The sequence below is a fragment of the Mus musculus genome, chromosome 1 (assembly GCF_000001635.26).
Source record: "Mus musculus strain C57BL/6J chromosome 1, GRCm38.p6 C57BL/6J".
In the NCBI taxonomy this organism is placed as follows: Eukaryota; Metazoa; Chordata; class Mammalia; order Rodentia; family Muridae; genus Mus; species Mus musculus.
The window spans coordinates 70,259,274-70,284,929 of NC_000067.6; the positions used below are offsets into that span (position 1 = coordinate 70,259,274).

The following is a 25,656-nucleotide window of genomic DNA, read 5'->3' on the forward strand; positions in this document are numbered from 1 at the left end:
TGCACGCACACACACACACACAAATACAAACACACATACACATACAAATTCATATATATATATATGTATATATATATATATATGCATATATATATATATACATATATATAAGCTATTTTATTTCAAAATACATCTATTAAACAGTCTTTCTGTTGTTTTGTTTTTGTTTTTTTTTTAAGATAGTGTTCACTATGAACTATCTTAACTGACTAAGAAATCACTATGTAGCCTGGCTAGCCTCAAATTAGTAGATACTTAGACATCTATCTGCCTTCCTCTGCCTCCCGATGGGTGATTAAAGGCATGTACCACTGCACCCAGTGTTCAGTCTTATTTTTTAACTTTTTATACTTTTTATAAATGACAGACTAAAGCTGGTAAGGCTGCATCTCCTTGAAATTGCGACAGGGTTCCTCCTGTGACACTCTGTCTGCATAATATTAATGCTCTTTGTGTTCTCACCTGTCCAGCACTGCTCCAAATCTTCCATATGCACTAATTTAAGTAACGTACACAAGTCCACTGTATCAGCACTCTGTTATTTCTATTCTTTACATAAGAGGCTGAGGTTGATGAAGAAAGGTCTTTGGAAATATGTAGTTAATGATACTGGAGTGAAAGTATAAACTCACTTCTTGCTCCTGAGCCCACACTGTTAAACATGAGTGTATTACATACAATGAAAATTTTACAGAAACAGAAATCGTCAAACACTAGCCACATGCCAACTGTGATCGAGTGCCTACTTTTGTAAATAAAGCTTTATCCCGTCACAATCTAGCTCATTTGTTTAGTCTATTTCTTTGCTACCTTCATACTATGGTAGCAAAGCTGAGTAGTTGCATCTGAAACTCTGGGCACATAGCTGATATGCTCCTGATATGTTGTCCCTTTACAGAAAAAGTGAACCAGCCTCTGCTTTAGATCATAAACACGTTTTTCCCAGGCAGCTTATTCAACCCATTGTTCTATCAATCTGAACATAGCCAATGTCCAGTTTCCAGAAAAAAAAATCAAACAATTCTAGCTTCCTATAGTAGGAACAGGGTTGGAGATTTTTAAAGGCATGTTTCTTCTTTAGAAACTTTAAAAGGCATCTCAGTAAATTATCTAATGTAACTGAGATAAGATTCTCTGCACCTGCTATCTTAAAGAAGGAAATTATAATTGGTGGTCTGAGTTCAATTGACTTGGGAATTTAGATTCCAAGGGCAGTCCTTGTGAGCTAAGTTATGTTGAGTGGGAAGTTGTTATTGACAGTAGATTAATTTTATCAAAGAATATACCATTTGTGGAGAGCTGACCATAATCATTCTGGTGGCAGTCCTAGCTCTGCCACCTCGTGACTTCATGACCTTGTGCATTAGGTAGCCTCTATGTGCTCTAGTGTCTCCATCTGCAAAAGTGATCACTGTACTTAACCCACTTAATGGCACTATTATAATGATTAAGAAAGTTAATGGTTGCAACTTTGAAACCAGAAACTGATTCCTATAAAGTATTGGTTACCGATCCTCAGCTTCTTCAGAAGGCTAATTTAAAAGCAGACAGAATTATCAAAGGTGAAGCCTATGCATGATGGGGAAATAGTCAGTGTATTAATCACCTAAAGAATATATCAAATACTCTTCTACATGTATTACATAGACATGTCTGTGGGGAAAATAACTGAATGAAATATCTATTTCTTCTGACAACTTAATACACAGTAAAAGACTCATTTTTAGAATAGGTATCTTTGCTGCAAATGATGGGTCTTCTAGTTTCTTTAATACTATTATAACTTGTGGTATTACTCATTTCCCAGATGAGTTCTTTAACTTGGATTTAATAATGATTCAGTGACTTAACCATGTACAGGGAATGATAACATATCAAGTCCATTTAAAATGAGTTCACATTCATAACATGCTTCCAAATAAAAAGATTAAAAATGTGTATGGATTAGCTGTAACTAATAAATCATTAGTCATAAATCAAGACCCTCCTAGACTCAAAGTCAGCTTCCACTCATCATCAACTATGAACCTAAGCAACATACACACTGTCTGGTACAGTTTACTTGGGATCAAAAGAGTAACACCAGCAGCACCAGCAGTTGTCACTCAGTATCTATATAATATCTAATATGCATTTATTAAAATGGAATTATGTGCCAGGCACTGCTGAGGTTAAATTACAACACAAAAGAAATCGTGTGAGATTTAATTACACTTGTAAGAATTAAGCCTCTTGTCCAAGGTGTAGGAGTTTAAGAAGGAGCAGAGGAAGAGGAGAAGGGAAGGAAGAAGAAGAAAAAAGGAGAAGAAAGAAAGAAAGAAAGAAAGAAAGAAAGAAAGAAAGAAAGAAAGAAAGGAAGGAAGGAAGGAAGGAAGGAAGAAAGGAAAAGAAAAAAGAAAGGAAAAAAGAAAAGAAAAGAAAAGAAAAGAAAAGAAGAAAAGAAAGAAGAGAGAATAAAGGTGATATGGTGATGATGGTGATTGCTATGGTGATATGGTGATGATGATGATTGCTATGGTGATGGAGTGATGATGATGATGACGGTGATGATAATGTTGGTGATGATAACAGACTTGGGAATGATGCATTACTTCTGTTGGGGAAAGTATTCCTGGTTCTTGTCCTCAAAGTTATTGAACTTGGATTTTCATCTCTTGACACAGAATATTTTCATTCAATGAATTATTAAAATGTGTGTTACTCATTACTTCCAATTTGTACTTGATGTTTCTATTTTTACAAGATCTATGCATAGATCTATTCAAGAATGGAGCACCAATGCTTGTCTGAAGTGTTTATATATTTATCATAAAAAGATTATACATATATATTTTTCATGTACATTTACATGCAACAGAGTATATGTGTCCATGCATACATTCATTTGCACAAATATATTGAAATAGCCCCTTATGTGATATTTTGCTTACCACTTTAGCTACACAAAGTCAATTATGATCCAAAAATCATAAAGAGAAATATTCAGAAACAAACAATATGACATATAAAATGGATATGACTACATGTGTGTAACATAACAAAATCTTGTGCTAGCCTTCTCCATCTTGGCTAGAATAGGAAACATCTCTCTTGCCAGCAAATACACTCTATACACAGCCTTTTCATTAGTCCCATTGTGACAGGACTCACCAGAATTATCATATCAGAGTGCTTGTGTCAAAATAAGCATTTTTTAATGACCCCAGTGCAAAAACTCTGATGTTGACAAGTCATATATGCCCCCGAAAACGGTGAAGTACCTGCTTTAAGTGAACAAGGGATTATTCTTGGTTTGCTAAGAGAAGACCAAAAAAAAATTGCTAACAATAAATAGACAGACAGATGATATAAGACAGACAGACAGATAGATAAGAAGTCGCCAAAATCTAGGGCAAGAACAAATCTGTTCATAAAATGAGGAGAAAAATATGTTTGTGACAGTTTAGCTGCCAGATGTTGAGCCTTAAAAGCTATGGCCACAGTGTATCAAAAGTGCTGAGTAGAAAAAGAGAAGGCAAGTCCTTTGTGAGTGTAAAGCATGAGTAAAAATATGTGGTCTACATTTCTAGTTCATCGCTAGTTATTCCTGTAATTTCTTACTGTACCTATTTTCCAAGTTTAACTTTATCATAAATGATATATGTGTAAGTATGGGTCGTTTGGTGCTATAGGAGGTTTTTATGTGTCCACTGGGAAGGGTGATTTGGACTGTATACCTTGCAGAAAAATGGGGACTACTCTGCATGTGTAAGCATGTGCATACACTCATGTGCACACATACAGACTTGGAATGGTAGACACTGTTGCCATGTCGCACAGGAAGCATCAAAGTGTAACATTGAACTGACTGAAGAAGTCCAACGAGGACAATTCCAAACTGATTTGCTTTTATTGAGTTTCTGTTTCTATCCCATCCTCTGCCTTCCACAAATAGCTCTCCTCGCAAAAGTCATTTTGGAAACTTATCTCTCAAAGTTTGTAAAGACATCAATGATTTTAGTTATCTTCACTTAAAGAGAGTAATTTATCATCTAGTCAAGTGTGCCTGTGTCTGCCAGGATAGCTGTGAGCCTACATATATCATACTCAGGAGCTGCGAGGGTTTGCTGTGCTTCCTAGTGTGTATTTGAATACAGAATTCGTTTCGATCTGACATTTTTACCTCGCATCATATTTTTCTGCTAATTAAGTTCCATAAATGCATCCTTTAGCTGTTTGAGCTGTAATAAATTTCTTTCTTGAATTGGCCTTCTGAAAGTCAAAACCAACATTTCGATGAACTGAAATATGAATAATTTCCCTTACACTGTCTTTATTTAGAGCAGTAAAATACTGAAAATAGGTAAAGCTGTTTCACTCAACCCAGAACCTCATCCATGGGGAATGCCCATTGTTGGACTCTGACCCCGCCTCCAGGCCAATGAAAGAGAACAGAATTTCTATTCATAATCTAGAGGCTTAGCAGCGTTATTGGAAAGGATAGTGAGAATATAGTTTTTGTCATGAAAGATTTGGAGTAATTGATCAAACAGATGATTTCTTCAGGAATCGATTTCCTAAAGTCCATATTACAGGGCAAAATAACAAGGCCAATCAAAGGGGAATGACAGTGCAGTATTATTTTTTAATCATGTTATTTCATTGTACTATCTAGGTGAGTAAGCAAGCTACAGGTTAAAAGTAAAGTGACCAAGCAGAAATTGAACATTTTGTTGCTAATGTCAAAGTTAGTATTTTAATAGGTACTTGACACGAGACTCCTCTGCATCCACTGGATCATGAGACATAGATGAGACTGTGTAAATAAGATTAAAGCATTGCCATAGATAAAATATCAGGCATTAACATTGTAGACTCAATTTTACAATAATTTAGCTTCTATGTTTAATGGTCACAGTGATGGGGTCCAGTCCAGATAATGGTGTCCAATGAGCTAATCATGAATTTTATATTCTTCTATCTCATTTCCCCCTAGGCCTTTATAAAGTGGGAATTGCCTTATACATCTTGAATTCATTACCATAATTTGTGTACTATTCTTTGGCTGAAATGAGTTTAAGTAGCATGTTAGCAGAGTTCTTCCTCACTGTGAAGTTAGTGGGCCACCAAGTTAATGTTTTAATAGCATTTATTTTAAAACTATAAAAATGTGATTAGAATTTGTTACCTTTTTACAAAATAATGCCTGAATGAAGACAGACTGTATTCTGAAAATGATTTTTCTTTTTCTATAATAAATATTTTATTGGTCTAAATACCCCAGCACACACACACACACACACACACACACACAAATACACACACAAATGTCACTGGTACAGTTTTTCCTCCTTGATAAAAAAGCCAGCTATTATTTTAAACCCAGAATTATATATTCATGAGCATCCAAATCATCATCTTCATTTTGTAAGTGAGAAATCTGAGATCCACTGTGCTGCTTAGATTGATGATGGTGATGAGAAAGGTATTAGAGTTGTAGCTGGAATGTAGAGTCTGTTTCTGAGACTTCTGGGTAACGACTGAGTCTGCCTTGTTAAAATAGGATGACAATTGACATTTCTTCATTCACCTTGGAAAACTATTCATCCGTCCATAACGCCCTTTCGTTCTTTCTTTCTTTCTCCATGCACAGCATCGTCATGCATCCCTGCAGAGACTATCTCATCTCCTGTAGTGAAGATCGTCTCTGGAAGATGGTGGGCCTCCCACAGGGCAATGTACTTCTTACAGGATCTGGCCACACTGATTGGTTGTCTGGCTGCTGCTTCCATCCGAGGTCAGTGCATACAGCCCCATTCATTCCGGGAACGTGACCATTTGATCTGTTTCCACACTCTGATAGCTTTGAAGGAACAGCTGGTTATGTACTCTGAAATTGTACACCCGACACAGAATGTAGAATATTGTAGATAATTGTGCCTTTGGCTTTCATTATATTAACTATAAATTGGTTACTTTCAGATTGATAACATGTGAAGCCCAGTCCGCCTGCTGACACAGTTAACAAGAGTAACCAGCATTCCAGGACAAGTGTTATTAATGATGCTTATGTGCACCAGCTTTGAGAGGGCACATGGGATCCTAGTCAATAATACATGCCAGCATTTATTGTGTCTCTGTTAATATACAGGTTTTCCTTTTATAATTAAGTTATCCACCTAAAAGAACCAGGAGGCCACAATCCTTTAAAATCCGATGGCATTCAAGATATTAAAGAGAAGTAGGCAGATCTGAGGACACTTCAGTATTCACTGAGCTGTGTTTCCAAACACTCAGACAGTGACAGAAAAGTTGCTATTGAGGATACCAGCCGCACAGAAGCCTATACATACATCCTTAGTATCAGCTTTTGCCAACAAGACTGGCTACTTTCTGATACTTATTCTTATTTTTTTTAATGATTTTTGAATACTCTAATTTCTGCCTATTTCTACGTGGCCTAATTGGTTCTTTGGCTCATTTCTAAACTATTGCATTTGTAACTTCCTTCCTTGGGAAGATTTCTTATTGATTCATTTTCATGTTTTCATCAAGTTCCTTTTTTGCATTAACCAGATTTGAAATTCGATGGAAAAAGTAGTCTTTTTCAGAAACCTGAAAAGGCAATAACAAGATGTTTTTGTTTAATTTTTGAAGACTTCCCAGTGTTTAATTTATCCTTGGTGCTATATGCTTGAACTTAATTTACGAACGTGTCATCGTGTCATCCTTTCCTTATCTGACCAACAGAGCTGTGCCACACTCTCACCTCTGAGAAGCACAGAACCCATCTTGCAAGTAGAGAAAACACAATTAGAAGTGTAGCCTATCACTTCGGTTGCTACTGGGCATACTGATCAGATTTGGATAATGCCCTGTTACCATGACAGCCAGTGACTCAGATATTTTCTCATTAGTGCCTGACCAGCAATGGTCCTTTTAATAGATCTTCCTGTTTCCCCAGTCAATTACTGAAATTAAAATGAGGTTAGATACATCATTATTCACTTTTAATAGGGATTGCCATTCAGTTCTTTCTTATGGCAGGAGGGTTGTGGATGTTGCTGTATGGTCTTTACAGTGCATGAGATGAAAGTAATGGGGGAGCCACACTGTTAAGTGAATGATTTAAATGGCAAATGTTCTGGTATAGGTGAAGAAAGGGGATTATTAAAAACAACCACCAAAAAATGTTTTCGGGTTTTTTTTTAAATTTTCTTGGGGTAGAGATGAATTCTAAAAAAGTTTATAGTTTAGAACTCCAACATTTTATAGTACTTAATATATGTCCATTACCACTGGAGATTGTATGCATGTAAAAAACAGATATAGAGATTCGTGATTTCTGAGATGTAAAATTTGTGACATTTGGTTTTTCACTTTTCCTGCTTAATTTAGTCTATGAAAAAAATATCTTGTTGATAATACTCTCTCTCTCTGTGTGTGTGTGTGTGTGTGTGTGTGTGTGTGTGTGTGTGTGTACACTCATATAACTTGTTGGGAAGAAGAAAGGTCTTAGTGGGAGATAGCATGTGACAAAAATGACTTAAAGTGCCAGGCATGGTGGCGCATGCCTTTAATCCCAGCACTCAGGAGGCAGAGGCAGGCAGATTTCTGAGTTTGAGGCCAGCCTGGTCTACAGAGTGAGTTCCAGGACAGCCAGGGCTACACAGAGAAACCCTATCACGAAACACACAAAACAAACAAACAAACAAACCATCATCAACATCACCATCAACAACAACAACAAAACAAAAACCCACCAAAACAACCCACACACACAGAAGACTTAAAGTCATTATATACGTGTACAAAAATGACCAAATTTTAACAAATTTGTTTTAACCATTCTATTGTAGTACAGCCTGACCTGATGGAGTCGATCAGGGAAGGATTGCACTCGTCCTGTTTCTCACGGCCAGCTGTGGTTGTGTTCTCTTCTGTAGACAAGACCTGGGGTGAAGAATGTCTTAGCATTGGCTTCCATCCTGTTCTAGCTATATAAAAATGAACTTGTAAATTTTCTAATCAATGTGTGTTGCTCTTTTCAATTGGCTTCTACAGCTTTCTGCTGGATACATTCTTAGCCCACTTCAGAGCTACTTTACAAAACATAATTATAGGATGAATCAACTCTTTTCTAAACCTTCTTCTAGGTACACCTCTACCTCCCTTTCCAATTTCAGCTTCCTGTTGTGTTTCTAATATTACCCCAGAATGCAGTTTGCCCTGCTCTTATAGACACAAATATGGGCCAGTCCACTGGAGTGTAATTTCTCTACCAGGGGCCTCACTTTGAATAAAACTGACTCTTCCAGAGTAGCCACGGACTGTCACTTTATCCTTAGTTATGGTTGGAGGTTTAGGACCCCTCGTGCTAGAATAGTGATTGGGTTGATTGTGTGCAGGTCTCACGCAGCTGTAAATGCACAAGTGCAGCTGTCCTGTCACACCAAGAAGACAACATTTCACCCTGGTCCTTGTCCTCCATGGCCTCTGGATCCCATAATTATCTTATTCAGTCTTGGCTGTGATGAAGTTGTCCTGTTTGTGACTGAACATCCCACTAACACTTATTATCTGCATCTTGATCAATCACGCATTTCTCTGTTAACCACAATTGACTGCAAAGGGACATTATCTAATGAGGTTGGAAGGATATAATATGTTATGGTACAATGATAGAAACGTAAAGAGTATTTTGATATGCTGTCCATTTAGCAGAATTAGTAGCAGGTTTACCCCTTAGTCCTATGAGTTTCCAACCCTTGAGTTCTTGATCAGATCTACACTACTAAGCATGGATGTCTTCCTCTGGAGTGAACTTGGAATCCCATCAGAGAACAGTTGGTTTTTCCATAACATTTGAACCACTGTTGCACGTGTGGGTCTAGTTGCCACACTGGTCCTTACTGTAGTTCACACCTTTCACAGCTGGGTAATCCTGCTGAAGATTTCCTCCTACAACCGTCTTCATGATTTCCAACAAGGAGGAAGCTTCCAGGCCAACACCAACATGAGAATCAAGTCCTATTATGTTTGTGGTATCTTGAGAAATAGGATCGTAGAGCCAAGTTCTTGTGACAGCCAAGAGCAGTAAATAGCAGGGCCTACTTTTATTCTAGCACACTGACTTAACCCAAAAATTTTTCAGACACTGGGGCTGGAAAGATGGGTCAGCAGTTAAGGGTGCTTACTGGTTTGGTTCCCAGCACCCATGTCAAGTGGGCTATAACTGCTTCAAACTCCATCTTCAGGGGATCTGATAGCCTCTTCCAGCCTCCACAGTGCCCTCCCATTTAGTATGACAGTTCACCTGACTATCCAAAGTTTGTCTTTGTTTCCTGTTCCTAAATTGACAGCAAACATCTCAAACACATAAACAGTGTAACAGATTTCACAGTGTTAGCACTAGGCAGAGGAGCGCTACAAATAAAATAAATAATGTCTCCTGAAGTTTCAAATAATAGAGTCAAAAATAGAGCAGACAGAAGACCTTCAAAGAAGACTCACTAATGACTAAATTCATAGCCATTAGACTAAAATACTAAAACCTTGGAGATATAGTCTGTAAAGTAATCAAAATTACACCAAGTAGAGGAATTAATAACATTAAATATATTCAAATAGTATAGTAGATTGACCTTCTACTTCATTAATTGGGCATATTAAAAGCTTTAGGACATTCATGATTTTTTTATTTAAAATTTTTATTTTTTGATAACTTCATACATGAGTACTATATTTATAACATATCTATCCCTCCTCTGCCCTCTTAATTTTTGTTTGCTTGTTTGTTTGATTGATTGATTGTTGTTTTTCCGAGACAGGGTTTCTTTGTATAGCCCTGGCTGTCCTGGAACTCACTTTGTAGACCAGGCTGTCCTCGAACCCAGAAACCCACCTGCCTCTGCTTCCCAAGTGCTGTGATTAAAGGCGTGCACCACCACCGCCCGGCTTCCTCCTCTGCCCTCTTATTCATGCCCTCTAAATTCATGATCTCTTATTCTTTAACCATTATTGTTTCATATATGTGTGTTATATTCAATAGCATATGTGTTTAGAATTAATAAGTTGATATTAAATAACCTGTCAGGGAATTTGCTTCTAGAGAAAACAAGACGCACATGTTTGAAAGACAGGGAGAATGCAGAGAAGCCAACATTAAAGACCTTTATATGTTACGAGATCATAGATATTGAAACACACTTTAGATGATTACATAGGCCCAAGCCCTTCAGCCTCCCAAACTACACATGTTTGCACAAATCTCCCAAACCTTGTGTTGAAATGACAACAGAAGCAGGTGTTGAAACTGTCAGAAATGATGACCATCGGACGCTGTGAATCCAAAACTGAGTGACTGCAGCAGCGTATAGTCAAAGGGTAAAATCATAGACAATCATCAAGTTGAAACTGAAGCAAGCAACTGCTTGTTCTGATTTTCAAGGTTTCAAGGTGTAGTGAAAGCTAATCTCCAGGTATGGTTTATTCCATACATGTTGGCTGCATTTGTTTTTCCTTAACTATTATTTACTAAATAATTAGATTTTTCTTCTTTGTGGGCAATTTGAGTGTGTTTGGGCTTGCGCATGGGGTGGCAGGTGGCGTGCTCGTCTATGTGCAGGTACATGAAGTCATTTGCATGGGAAGCCAGAGGAAAATGTTGGGTGCCTTCCTTGATTACTCTCTGCCTTCTGCCTGTTCCTTTAACACTAAGCTTCCCAGTGTTTTGGCTGGAGAGGTTGGCCCCTCAGACAATGCAAGTACCCATGGCAATGCCCCAGCTTTTCCCTGGAGCCTCGAGATCTGAACTCAGGTCCTTATGCTTGCACACACACACACACACACACACACACACACACACCAGCCAAGCTTTAGTCTTTATCAAGTCAAGATATTATTATTCCCACACTCATCATTGCCAGATATTCCTTACATTAAATTGGCTCTGTATGACTGTACTTTCCATAAGTGCCTTAGTGGGATTCCTGTTGAAAACTTGGGGGGAAAAAAACATAGGTAACTCATTTTAGAGAATATCCCGATGTTACCTCACGGTTACCACTAGATGGCGATCGTGCATCGATAAGGGAAAAAAACCCTTTGCATTTACTCGGAAGACTGATGAATTGGCTGTGGAAAGTAATTCATCAGTTGCTGAAAATGATGAATGAGTGGAAAGATGAGAGGAACGTGCACTGAACCGTCTTTACACTATTGAAGGAGAGAAATGGATGATACCAGGAGGTGGGAATGTAACCTCACTCCAGTGGGAACTAGAGGTTACACCTCGAAGCCATTCAGAGCCACCATTTCAGGTGCACATATTAGAATCCTTGATACAGCTGCTGTTCACCTTACTGGGTTTCTTGACTATGGCATGTTAGTTATGAAGATGTCTCTTTTGTAAGTTGATTTCGGGGACATGTGCTCTATCAACTACACGAATGTTATCACCTGGCAACTGTATGCTTAATGAGTAATGGTTAGCTTCTCTAACCTGTATTTCTTGATTGGACTCGAGAATTTAGCTCAGCCATCACCCTGGGTCCTGCACGTCAATGCGGTGCTGAGAAGGAGAGAACCCATTGTAATGTCTGAGTTATACATCATTCACCACCCGGAAGCTGGTGTGAAGCCCCAGCTTTCCCCAAATTAAACAGGGAGTCACAAGCTGAGAAACAAAGGAACACAATAACCGTTTTTTTTTAAATGTATGCTATGCAGCTATTCTTAAGTCTTAAGATGCATATATTATTTTTAAGAGTTTGCCAAATTCATGACTTTTAAAAATAAATTTTACACACAGAGAGGATTCTGCATCTTCTTTTCTTTAGATTTAGGTTATATTTAGAAACCCTTTAACATCTACAGAATTGCTTTTCAGTGTTCGATGCCTTCCTTGATTGCTCTCTGTTCTCTGCCTTGTTTCCTTAAGATTGAGCTTGAAGCTTCCTGGTGTTCTGGCTGGAGAGGCTGGCCCAGAGGATCCGCCTATTTCCTTCCTACCTTCCCCCAACTGCGGACAATACAGGTGCCCATGGCAGAGCCCTAGCGCCTATGTTTTAGGAAGTTAACGTGTAGAGCCTGCCCTATCAGTGCCCCCTTTATTGCAGCCCTGGGCTACTGGAATGCAGGATTGCAGCCGTCTGCAGATGCAGTGTATTAGCAGGCTACTGATGTTCTTAGTTGACCATGACCTTTAGCAGGACACCGTTGGCTACCATCCGTGTAGTTCTGAATGTAAACAAGGTGTCCGGCTTTGGGATGTTCTGCCGAATATTTAATGCTCATTGTGAGAAACAGCAATGCATCTCCCCATAGCTCTCTATAAATAAAAGCAGTGGGATTAGTGGCTTAAACAATTTCACGACACTACATTTTCTTCTGCGTCCACTGCCTGAGGCAGAAACGGAGCTTACGGCATCCTGCCCGTATGCGCTGATTTATGAATTAAGGATAAATGGCCCTATGTTTAATATCCCATAGTAACTTGCCTCTGTGTAAATTGCCTACTCGGCTATTTAAATAGTGCTTGAGACCATAGTCTGAAGGATGCTAGATTGCCAACTTCAGACAAGAAGAGAGAGGTCCCTGTCTCTCCCGGGCTGAGCGGGATGGCACGTGTTGATGGCCCAAAAGAAACACACAGAAACTGAACTTCATGGCATCAGCCTCTCGATGACATAAGTTGGGGACATGGGGAGGGGGATTTTTGGTGGGATAAGATGACGTAGGAAACAGGAAAGGGTGACGGAGGGTATGGAATGACTGACAGGGCCAATGGCAAAGCTCTACATCAGCAACGGCAGGGCAGAAGAAGGGCCAAACAGGTCTTGCTGAGTCATCCTGATACAGAAATGACCACTCAAGCCAGGCTTAGGTTTGTCCTCAAGGCCCAAACCAGGGCCAAAATGGGGCCCAACACTAGATAAGTATATCACTTTGTTACTTTACAAAATAACGCAGGGTAACTTTTGTATTTGGTGAAAGTATAAAACCAAGAGTCCAACTTTGCAAGCACATGGATTCGACACCTACCTAGAGCCGTGGAATCCTGCTCTGTCTTCACCGACAGATGCTGCCCCAATCCAAAGCCCCCAGCAGATTATTGAAAAGATTATTTTGACATTCACTTATAAAACAATTCCATTCCACTCTATATTATCTGAAAAAAAATGTGTGTTTTACTTCTGTTCTTGGTAAGATTTGTCACGTTTATGTGAACAGACTTAGCACAGGGGACAATAATGTACTTTAAATATTATTGTTGTCAGGTCTTAAAAGTAACGCATGAGAGTAAAGCTATGAGAAAAATATTTCACATATTCCCACTGCCCATTAAAAATGATATTCCTGAAGAGTCAACATTGTAAAAATTAACTCATGCATATTTTTAGAAAGTAGGTCATCTTGAGTTATTTAATTATCAGACACAGTATGCTTTATTCACTCACACTATATGTATGTATTAGTTGTTTTTTTAATATTCAATCAGTATTGCAGAAGGAAATTCAATTGGAGAGTAAGCCTTTAGATCCATCTGTTCTGGAAGACTGGGCTTAAATGTTGATAGCAGTTAGCACTTGAGGAGCGAGTATCTGATGTGTGTCATGAATTGCAAGTGCAAATGAGGAGAACTCTGTGTTTCCCCAGTGAAACTTCCTCATTTATACACAGGACAGTTGATCCCACTGTACCCCTGTGGTTGAATGGAGAGCATATGACTGAGTTAAGATCAGTGAAATCCAAATGGAAGGGTGACTTCCAGCTTTGGCAACTGAAGCACAAAGTGGCCTAACTTCCTTCTGCAGTAGATTGTGATATGGTCAAGATAAATAAATCTTTGTGGTATGTGTCAAGTGGAATGCCGTGTCTGCTGTAACTGCTACTGTTAATTATTTAATAGTAAAATGTTATATGTAGCAGAGAGAAAGCCTTGAGGATTTTCTTCACTAAGTCACTAAATCTGGTTGCTTACTGATGCAGTCTTCGAGTCAGACATATTTTTGGTGTAAAGATGACAAGAGCCTGGCCTGTCACTTTTCTTCATCTGTGAGAGTCTACACTCATGTCTGAGAGCGGGGATAAGTTGTCTCATAAATTCTCAGGACTGTTGCATGGGGAAATAGTCCTGATCTATGCACAGCACTTGGCACAGTCTGATGCACAAGGGGAATATTACTAAATTTCATTATTGCTCTTTTCCTCAAGATCCTAATGTAGGCCCAGTTTTCTCAAAAACTATACTGTTTTCAAGCCTACTGGACTTCTTTTTTCTTCTGGTAAGAAAATAGCAAACCCTAGGAATGTCATAAGCTCATTAAATACAAGGTCTGAGTCACATCTATCCTTGTGTTCCCACCTCTTCTGTGGGGTTCCTGAGCTCTGGGGAAAGGGATGTGATGGAAACATCCCATTTAAAGATGAAGTGTTCCAAGGTCTGTCTGTCTGTCTGTCTGTCTGTCTGTCTCTCTCTCTCTCTCTCTCTCTCTCTCCATTGCCTTTGTGGAACTCCGAATTTGCTCCCATCTGCTGCAGAAGGAACCCTGTCTGGTGAGGGATGTACAAGGCACTGATCTATGCTAATAGCAGAGTGTCAATAGGAGTGGCTTTATTGCTGTTTTTTTTTTTTTTTTTTTTAACAACAGTAGTAGTTGGCTTTACACTAAGTACTTGGGCTATCTAGTCTCATTTCCTTGATCATGTAAGAACTGTCTGGTACAGCTTTTGTCTCATCAGGAGGGCTTTACGTAAAATCATATATAGGTTGGTTACCCCCCCCCCCAAGTGTTGGGCTACCATTGCAGTAGTAGAGTATCTCATAGGCCCGACATCATTGTCTATCAGAGGCTTTGTGCCTGGCTTGGTTTTTACTATCTCTTTTGCTATCAATCAGAGTACCTTCTTGTTTGAATGATGCTAGATGGTAGGGATGACAGCTGTATGTAGGCAGCAGCTTAACTTCTCGTGTTCCATGAATTGTGAAATTGTTTTGTCAATGAGGTCTTGCTGTGGATTTATGGAGAATAATCTATAGCCATCACAACTGCCTGGATTTTTGGGGATTCCCATGGAATACCCTTTGGCTAACAACTCAATTATATGTAATCCAATGCTGGTACTGAAAGCATCATTTGGTGATAAGAGATAGTCAGTTGGGACTCTGGCTCCCCATTACTTGGTGACTTCATTTAGATTGCCTTTCTATATGTACATATTTTAGGAATCTTCTATTGTATTAATTTTTCTTACAGCTCTTCAGATAACCCTTAATTTTAGCTTTCTACCTCATATTTCCTCCCTTACCCCCCCCACTTCTCTCCCCCCACTTGATCTTCTTATTTAGTACCCTCTGGTCATTCATTACTACTCTATTTTCCTTTTCTATAAAGATATATCTTTCCTCTTTAGTCCCTTATTCCATTCTTAACCTCTGTGGGTTTATGGGTTATAGTTTATTGCCATTAACTTAAGAGCTAATATCCACACATATACATACCATATTTGTCTTTCTGGGTCTAGTATACCTGACTTGGAATGATTTCTTTTTCTAGTTCCATCCATTTATATGGAGATTTCATTATTTTATTAAAAAAAGAAGCTGAGTAATACCCCATTGTGTAAATGTACCACATTTTAAGTGTCATTGGTTCAGGAGTCTATGCATCTAATAATCATCAAGAAGTAATATACAAAATTAGTGAAAATAGAAAAACCTGAGGCAAGATAAAACAGTGGATAAAGTCGCTGGCCACCTAACCTGATGATGGATGTATTGGATCTGTGAGACCCCATGGTGGAAGGAGAGAACTGACTGCTGCAAGTTGTACACACACACACACACACACACACACACACACACACACAGATGCACAGTCACTCACATGCATACAGGCATACAGGAACACATGCACACATCCAAATATAACCAAAATTTATAATATGGAAATCGACTTAAAATTCTCTGATGATAAAAGACATTGTCAACTAATTATATAGTGCCTTAAAAAATCTCATGTTAAAAAGCTTAGTTTATAAAGATAAGCAATAGAAATATATTTTAAAACTATAGTTTTTGTTATTCACCATACTAAAATTGTAGGCAAGAAGCAAAAGCCAAATATACTTATCCACTCCCATAATCATATGCACATAGCTTGGGAGGTAGAAACAGGAAGATCAGAAAGCCAATGTTTGCCTTAACTACATAGTAGTTTGAGGACAGTCTGTACTAGAAGCCACATTCTAGACTTAGCATTACTCTTGGTTGTAGCATGCTGTTTGGTTTTTGTTAGTATCTTCCTAGGAATAAGTCAGTGGAATATGTAGTCCATCCTTCATCTGGTTATAGCAATTCTTTCGAGGTTAGTTTATTGGCCAGTTGACATCAGATACTTTGAATAAATCATGCACTCATTCATTGAGTCATCCTGTGGGTGCTGAAATACAACAACATTACTATGGAGGTACACTGCTTTTCTCTGACCTTTGCTTCAGCTTGTTCTCTTCTTCAAGGTTATCTGTGGATGAATGACTCCATCCCCACAAAGCTTTCCTAAGCATAAGCATGACCCTCCATGTCCTTCTGTTTTCTGCTTTCTGAGAGGCATGGCAGAACATTTCTTGATGACCTACTACATTTTATTTTGCAGATTTTCTATCTGGGAAGAGCGTTAAGTCAACACACATGACAAGAAAATTACTCCTGGTTATTACTCAGATGTTTCTTGAATGCATGTTTCTTGGACTAGTTAAGTTCTGGAATTGGAAAAGAGGAAACTCAATCGGCTGAGAAATACTTAAAGAAATGTTCAGTAGCCTTAACCACCAGGGAAATGCAAATCAAAGCTACTTTGAGTTTCCATCTTACACCAGATGTCAGAATGGTTAAGATCAATTAAAAAAGTGACAGTTCCTGCTGGTGCAGATGTGGGGTAAGAAGACACTCACTCATTGCTGGTGGGAGTGTGCAAACTATGAAAATCAGTATGAGGCTTCCTTAGGAATGTAGGATCAGTATAACTCAAGATCTAAGCATAAAACTCGGGCATATACCAAAGGATACTTCATCCTACCACAACCCTACCATTGTGCAATCATATTTATTGCTCCTCAATTGATAACACTGAGAAATTTGAAACAATCTAGTTATCCCTCAACAAAAGAATACATTTTTTCTCTTTGTTTTTCTCGCAGGGATAAAATTAAAAACCAGTTTTTTCTTTTGTAATTAACATTTGTAAAAGTATTTGGTGACACTTGTAGCTTGCTTGCAGATTTTAACTGGACTCATCCAACTGATACATGGAAAAATGCCAATAGTTATCATTCTTTTAAATTTAGCCATCCCAGTTCATTCTTGCACACCATCTTCCTGTGGAAGACATGGGAGCAACCTCAGATAATTTCATCCTTTGTCAGCTCCTTGCTTGATGCTTACCCAATCACTTGTCTTCTCTGTGTATGGCTCATCTTAAAAGAGCTTTAATTGGATCTATATAATAATGAGTCACATCCATTGCGATAAAATATTATGAACAAGACAACTTATAGAAGAAAGATTTTAATTTAGGGATCACAGGTTCTTGAGGGTTAGAGACCATTTTCATTATAGTGGGGAATAAGGCAGCAAGCATAATTCTGGAACATCATTATCTTATATCTTTATTGACAAGTAAGAAGCAGAGTGAGAGGAACTGGGTCTGGTAGGGGCTTTTGAAACCTCAAAGCCTACCTCCAGTGACAAATCTCCTCAAAAACGGCCCTACCTCCCAACCCTTGCCAAACAGTTCCATGAACTGGGGACAGGAAATACTCAAATGTATGCTTATACAGGGAATGTTCTATTTCAAACTATCACATGGTGCCATTGGATATGGATATTTGTTTCATTCAGACATCAAGACTTAGCTTCAATGTGACAGTATAAATCCCCAGTTACATATTTAGAGTATAAAGTCATACTCAATGGACTTTAGTTGAATATTTTGCTCTCACACTGATGTTTCTTTAAGGAATATAAAGGTGAGTCCAATTGCAAACACTTCATAGCAGACATCCTGAGCTCCCTGGACTCTTCATCTTAGCTCCATGGGCGTGTTCAGTAACCTGCTGCACGATTCTCATGTGGTCAGTCTGAGAACCAGTGCGTGGCCTAGCTCAGAGAGTGTCTGCAGAGGTGAACTGAAAATGTACTTATCCACTTAGTGGGAAATGTTTGACCAGATATAATTGACACATTCAGCTCAACAAAATGTGTGCAGAAATGTGTATAGGAAGTATTGAGTTTGAGGTTATAGCTCAGTGGTCTAGTTTTGTCCTAAATTACACAAGGTCTTGAGATTAATCCGTAGTACCTTAAATTTAGAAAAGAGAAGGAAGAGAAGGAGGAGGAGGATTAGGAGGAGGAAGAGGATGAGGATGGAGAGGGTGAGGAAGAAGAGGATGAGGAGGAAGAGGAGGAGGAGGAGGATTAGGAGGAGGAAGAGGATGAGGATGGAGAGGGTGAGGAAGAAGAGGATGAGGAGGAAGAGGAGGATGAGGAAGAGGAAGAGGAGGTGGAGGATAAGGATGAGTAGGAAGAAGAGGAGGATGAATAGGAGGAAGAGGAGGAGGAGGAAGAGGAGGAGAAGGAAGAGGGGGAGGAGGAAGAGGAAATGTACTTGTAGATTACAGTGCCTGTCCTGAGTTCAGGTTGACACTTTCATGTTCACCATATAAGCTTCCCATTGCTTACTCTGCTCATCTTAGGATTTTACATCTCATGATAATTCAGTGTACTGAATTACAGTCTGCTCATCTCAGGGCATTTCCCACTTAATACTAATTTCTCTAATTTTGTAGGTACTGGTTTGTTTGATGCTTAGTGATCCTGAGCCTTTGAAATTAGGCCATGACAACTTTGTAATTTTTTTTTTCCTGTAGCTGGTTAATGAATATATTTCAGAGAGAAGTATTTTCTCTGAATCTTTAAGAGTTTTCACTTCTTTTGACTTTTAGTATCATTCGGGAGGTTTTCTGTCCTGGGGAAAAGAAATAAATTACTCATTTGGAAACCATCTCAGTGTTTGGCTTTGTCTTTATTGATTCTTGCACATTTCAGAGAGAAGTGTTTGCTTCATGAACTTTCTGCTTTTGCTCTTTCCTTATCCAAGAGGAAGGTTTACTTCTGTCTGAGGCTCTGTGACTCTTTTAGCCTGTTCATCCAAATCCAGAGGGCATCAACACTGAAGAATTTTGTGTCGCTTCTTCCACAAAAATAGCCCGACTACAATGCTCTTCTCCACTAAAAAGAAAAATAAAAGTAGCCTCATGAATTCTGTGGTGTTCTGTATCATTTTCTGGATTCTTCTTAACATGGCTGGTCTTGAGATAAAGTAGAAACTCTAAAGCCTTATGCATTTTCAGCCCACTCACTCTATGTCTCTCTTCAAAGCTGTTTCTTTGGGTGCTTGATGACAAACTTTCCTAGTTCCCAGGCAGAGGGAATGTTGCTCCATGTTTTGTATTATTCCTGGTCATTCTTGTGAATGATGCAGGGGGGAAGTGAGAAATCTGGGCTGATGTCATCATTACTCAGAAACTGGTATTTATCTTTAATAGAAGATTAAAATTAACCTTTAGGGTCATTTTCACTCTAGAGATTTTTTTTTTGTAAGCAAATTTTGCGCAAACACTATTTCCATAGGCATGAAGTTTCTCAGATCAAGTAAATGCTGTCAAAATAATGCCACCAGGAACTGTTCACTGTCATGAAGAACTAACATTTTGCCTCCAGTTAACACATGAGTCATTCAACTGTATCTAAACAGTAAATAAATACTAACTTGTATGACCTAACCTTTCTGATTGATGGCCTGACTAAATTAAAAGGAAATCTTGGGAAGTTATTGCTGTTTGTAGAAAATTTTGTTGTAGCATATGATGTTACTAAAGCCCCCATTTTCATGCTAGAAAAGCATTTCGGTATATCTGAAGATGTTCAAATTCAGAAGAGATCACACCTAGAAAGACCTCACCCACAGATTAGGAATTCCCACCATCTCTCACCGGTATATTTTATTGTGAATAGGCTTTAGGTCTACTTGTTGTTGAAAGCTACTTATGTAAGAGTTGATTTTGACTTCCAGAAGAACAGATGTTAATATTGACAGAGAAATCATTGTGGTAGCAATAGGAAACTGAGAGTCACACTCATACAGGAAGCAGACAGAATAAGAATAGGGTATGGGACAAGGCTATAAACCTTCAAATCCTGCACAAAGTGACACACTTCCTCCAGCTAGTCTATGGCTTCTAAAAGTTCCATTACCTCATCAAAGGTCTCTAGCCACTGGGGACCAAGGGACTGGATACAGCAGGCTACCGGGAAGATTTCTCACTCAAATTGCCACAAGATCTGATCCATGTTTGCATTGGCAAGCTGACCTATGACACTGCTATTCTATCCTTTTCTTTCCAACTCTCTTAAAAGACTCCATCAAATTCTCCACATAACCCACTTAGACAGCTCAGTAACCATAATCAAAGTAGTTTCAAGACAGCAAGCACTCCTAGTAGGTATTATTGTCAACACACAGGGACAGTAATGGAGAGACTCGGTTATCTATTCAGTATGCCATAATTTGTTTTTGTTGTTACATTTGTCACTGGAGAAACTAAAGTTTTTCTTAGCAATGGCTGACCCACAGGTAAATAGCAATAGAAAACTTTAGGGAAAGCATACCTCTTGTAGAGGACTAATTAAAAGAAGGAGAGGTTGCAAAGACTACTAAAGGTGTATTAATATAATCCAGAAGACTGGGGAAAGCCTGTCGATATTTTCTACCTCGCTTCTTCAGTGGAATTTACCTAAAACTAACTATTTGAATGACATGCATTCCACTGTTTAATTCTTGTTGAGGAGGAGGTAAATTAACAGATTACATTCAGTGGCTGGATTAACCTACTACAATGTAATGTTCCAGCTAGCACACTGTGGTGAAGTCAATTGAAACAGAGGGAAACAATGGCTTACAAAGAAGTCCTAAAGATTGGTTGACTATGAAAAGGTCTCAAACTGGGACTGGGGAAGAATGAGAATTCTATGATTCCTTGTTTTCAATTCAAAGGCTAAAGTTCTAGGATAAGAACTATGTGTACAAGAATGTATCAGTAGAAATTTCACAATAATTTTTGGATTTATTTAGTTTTCAATGCCTGTGGAATATTACAGGGAAGCATTTAGTATATATTAGCCTAATCACAAAGACAAATTTAACCTCATGTATAAAGAAGGTATTAGTACAGTGACAGTGTGCAGCAAACCAAACTCTTAAATTATAGGAAAGGTGTGTAGGCAGCTCATCTTCTATATATGAGGATTGGGCTTATCTGTAATGATCTTCAAGTATCAACAGGGCTTCGTCCTGTTACTGGTCTGAGGCCAAGTAATGTGGGTGGTTCAGTGTCTGGTAGTATCAGCTAGACTGTAGTTACTAGAGGTACTACAGTGTCTTCCATATGTCTTACTTTCTATGCCTTTCTTACTCCAGGCTAGGGGTGTTCTCACAGAAAGCTCAGGCTCAGAGACTGGCAAGTCCAATTATGCAAGAGATCAATCAGCAGTGTTCTTAGAATTGACATATTTCAGAGATAAAGACTGTAAGGACCACAAAGCTGGAATCAAGACTCAGCCAAAGATGAAATAGAGGAACTGTAACAACTTGCCAAATTTTTCACTTTTTGTGAACAATGAAATCATGCATCGGATTTGTACCTAAGCATCTCACTCTGTTCCTTTTATTCTCATAAAGATACCAATGTATCACACTGTTACCCTAAAGTGAGTCAATTTGAGAAACTATGTGTGAGCATTCCTTTTGGGACATTGGAAGGACAAACTCATCAAAGAAGTACAATATTCGAAATGAGCAGAAGAACTAAGTTGCAATTAGAGTCCAGGAAGGAAGAGCCAGGGAGCAAGGAGTGTTCCAGTGTAGCGTGACTGTGAAAGGAAACAGAGACGAGTGCTATGTGAATGAAGGCTAATAACAAGGCCAACACCACGAAGGTGTGAAACCCATTATGGAGAGAAGATGGCTGTTGTACTTTTCAACCTGATGTGTTTGGTGAATGTAATGAGAGATTTCAGAGGTGTTGCTGCAGTGAATTAAAGAGGTGGCCCCAAACCTTGCTTCTGTGAGCTTGATTCTTGTAACTTCTAATTGTTACCATCCTGGGCATTCCATGTAAAACAATGAGGACAAGAGTCCCAATTTCTCATGTTTGAATACTAACTGCCAAGGCCAGGCTATGAACAAATGTGTTAGAAACAAAACTTATACTTTTTCACTTATTCTCTGTCCAAATGAAAATAGTCTGATGTATATTCATTAGAAATTATTTTAATTTAGTTTAGTTTTGCTACAAATTATTTTTTCTTCATGTACTTGCTGTCTTTGATTGGCATAAATCTCAATAAGACCTACTGTAGTTCTGTTAAATATTAACCAGGACATCATTTTGCACTATTTGGAAAGTTGTGAAATTTTAGCTTGATTCAAAAATCTTGCTCAGGATATTAAACATGACAGCTTCAAAGCTTGCCAAGACATTGTTGACAATTGAGCTAACTTTGATGAAGCTAGTAAGAAAATAAAAATCTTCCTGGTGGGCTTCTTATCAAAAGCTTTGAAGATTTGACATAGTGTAAAAAAATTCATCTACAAGTAGGTACAGCCTTAAAGGTAGTAAATAACATTAAATTTTTGAGTTAAAAAAAAAAAACCCTGCAGTTATAATGTAGAATGGTAGCTTTTGGTGATTTGCAGCACCAAGGATAACTAACTGCATAGCACATGAAAGGATAGAAAGTATGACTAGTTTTGATTTTTGCAATAATAACCACAAGGAAATAAAAGGAGGAGAAAAACAAGCCTACAGTCTCATATCACCACACTTAGCAAACCTATTTTGTGTAAGTGGACATTAAATTCCCTTTGGGATTTTTCTATTTCATTTATTTTATCAATAAGAGCCTGCTTTGGAGAAAGGAATAAATCACATTTAAATGAAAATACAAGAGATTACACCAGTAGCTGAGCTCTTTGCCTTGACTAATCCAATAGCTTTGGCCAAATATCTCAATGTCAAAAGCATTATAAGTATTCTACAAGGTAAGTCTGGCAAGGAGAAATCAATAACAGTCTATTGGATTTGATTAAAATGTTTACTTCCTCCCTACCAGCCTCCCCCTTCCCAAGCTAAATGGCCCTTCCTCGTGCTGATCCGATCTGTGTTATAGTAATTGGCTTCCCAGTCTGTGTCATGGGGCCTCAGTCTTAGGAGTCAGTCCTGAATCATACACTTTTCTGTCTCCATGACTTCAGTGTTTAGGGCTCTTGCCATGGTGGCGTGGAACTCAATAACAAACTAAAACAGATTTCCACAGATCCACTTACGCAAATTATTTCTTTGTATATTTATTTACTTTTATATTATTTAATTAATAAATTATTTATTTGTTCATTATTAAGATATCCAAAATATAAACTTTTGGGTTTGCAACTTTAGAATGTGTTGTGTCATTTTTTTCAAGGAGATGGCATATACTACATGTTGCTAGCTGTGTTCAACACTGACAAACTCAACAAGAGTTGCATCTTTCCTGTATTTTGCTCAGAGAAAATTCTCCAATTTCATAGTACTCCAGAAAACTGACTTTGGTGATTATCTGACCTATCATAGCCTTTGCTGGTTTTCCTCTTATTGATAAAATAAATGAAATAGAAATTCACCTCAATATTTGTAGACTTAACTCTCAACCTTTCCACAGGGATTGATTTCAAATTTGCTTTGTAAGGACATTTTTACTAAAATTTCAAAATTAAGACATTTATCCATATCTTTCCCATCCAAAATTAATGCATTCATCCATAACTTTCCCATCCAAGCATCCATTTCATAATCTATCTCTGAAGATAGGATTAGGAATGGATCTGGAACTGTCATGCCACCTTAATACCATGTGGCACTAAAAATTATTTGCCCCTTGACTAATAGTTTCTTTGATGGTCAGGTTTTTCTGGTCTGTAGGTCATGGCACATAGTATGTCTCAAGTCCATATCATCCATGTTGATTGATTTTCTTGTACTTTTTTACTACTGTTATCATGGAGGACAGTCATTATCCCACCATATACCTTTTAGAGAAAAGAATGATGTTTCAGAGAGGGATATTCAAGGACCTTCAGAAAAGGACTCAGATGAACTTTCTGATTTTGTGACACCCTCTTCCTTACTACCAAAAGTAACTGACAGATTGGGTACAGAAAAGTCCATGCTGCTGTGTTTCCTGTTTCCTGTGGCTTAATCTTCCTTCTTCATTTAGTCTCCGCCTTCTCACCTGTCCATCAAAATCCTTCTCCTTGTGAGGTCCTGACATATTTCAACCATTCAAAGAGTATTGGGTAAAGGGGTCTTTCTTCATTGATTTTCTCTTCAATTCCAATTAAGTATCACCTTTTCAATTGTGGCCATATAAAATTCTGTCATTTACTTTGAAGAAACATTTGGTTTCTATTCCATCTAGATGCTTCAAAGGTTTGGAAAATTAAACAGCAAACAAATGCAGTAACTACATATGAAAAATTAATAGTTTTCTTTAAAAGTCAACTGAAAATTTCTGAGTCTTAATGTATACTTTTGATTAATATGGCATCAAGGTGGCACTACACTTGATGGGATTTAGAAAGAAGTAAACATATGAATGTTGCTTAGAAGAAATGCAGATTGAGGAGGATCAGATAGCATTTTGTCCTCTTTTCTGGTTAAATATGAATTAAAGTAGAAACATATGACAAAATAATTCACCAGACATTATTGAAAATTACATTCTCACATAACAAAATCTTGTGTAACATCTCTATTTTCAGTAAATTCTTCAGGAAGAACACATGTTACCAGGAAGTAAAGCTTCAAATATTGGGACTCTTCAACAATAATCAACAATTTAGTGGTATGCAAATTAAAAAGAACAGGCAACTGTGGGGCAAGGGAGACTTTACAGCAGAAGTTCATCATCTACCACAGTTCACTGTCTTTGAGGAAGTGACTTCATTCTCAGAGTCCCATGTGTATCAATGAAAAGTCCCAAGTGATGAACCTAGCCATAGGAGAAAACAGTATTCTAGAGAAGTAATAATTACTTGGTAGAAAGACCTTCAAAAACAAAAGAAACACTATTTCTTAGGGCATCTCCCTTGTCTGCTGTCTCTAAAAACGTCTCATCATCCAGTTAATCTCCTCTGTACCTCATCACACTTGCATACATACTCAAACATAAATACATACCTACTCACCAACTACACTCTCACCTAAACACATATGCATGCATATACACAAGTACCTACATACTAACTACACACCACACACTATACACAGCCCTCCATAATCCAGGCAACCCCCATCTTCCTACCTAAACACACTCTACTATACCAATGCCCCCTGATACTATATATACACCAGTATACTAATCATGGTACATGTACACACAGAATATTTACACCCAGATCTCCCTCATACCAACACCCTCACATACATATATCACACACACCTAGACCTTGGAAATATCTCCCAATCTACACATATATTTTGAACACACATACACAAACACATCTATATACATACATA

The 25,656-nt window shown here is 38.1% G+C and overlaps 1 protein-coding gene across 2 annotated transcripts in view; it reads left to right on the top strand.

Moving 5' to 3' along the window:
* Positions 1-25,656, top strand: part of Spag16 (sperm associated antigen 16) — an 898,261-nt gene that overhangs the window by 432,402 nt on the left and 440,203 nt on the right. For both annotated transcript variants that reach the window (NM_029160.3, NM_025728.4), the window contains one exon: positions 5,633-5,776. In NM_029160.3, the coding sequence (NP_083436.2) occupies positions 5,633-5,776 (144 nt within the window). The remainder of the gene's footprint in view (positions 1-5,632; positions 5,777-25,656) is intronic.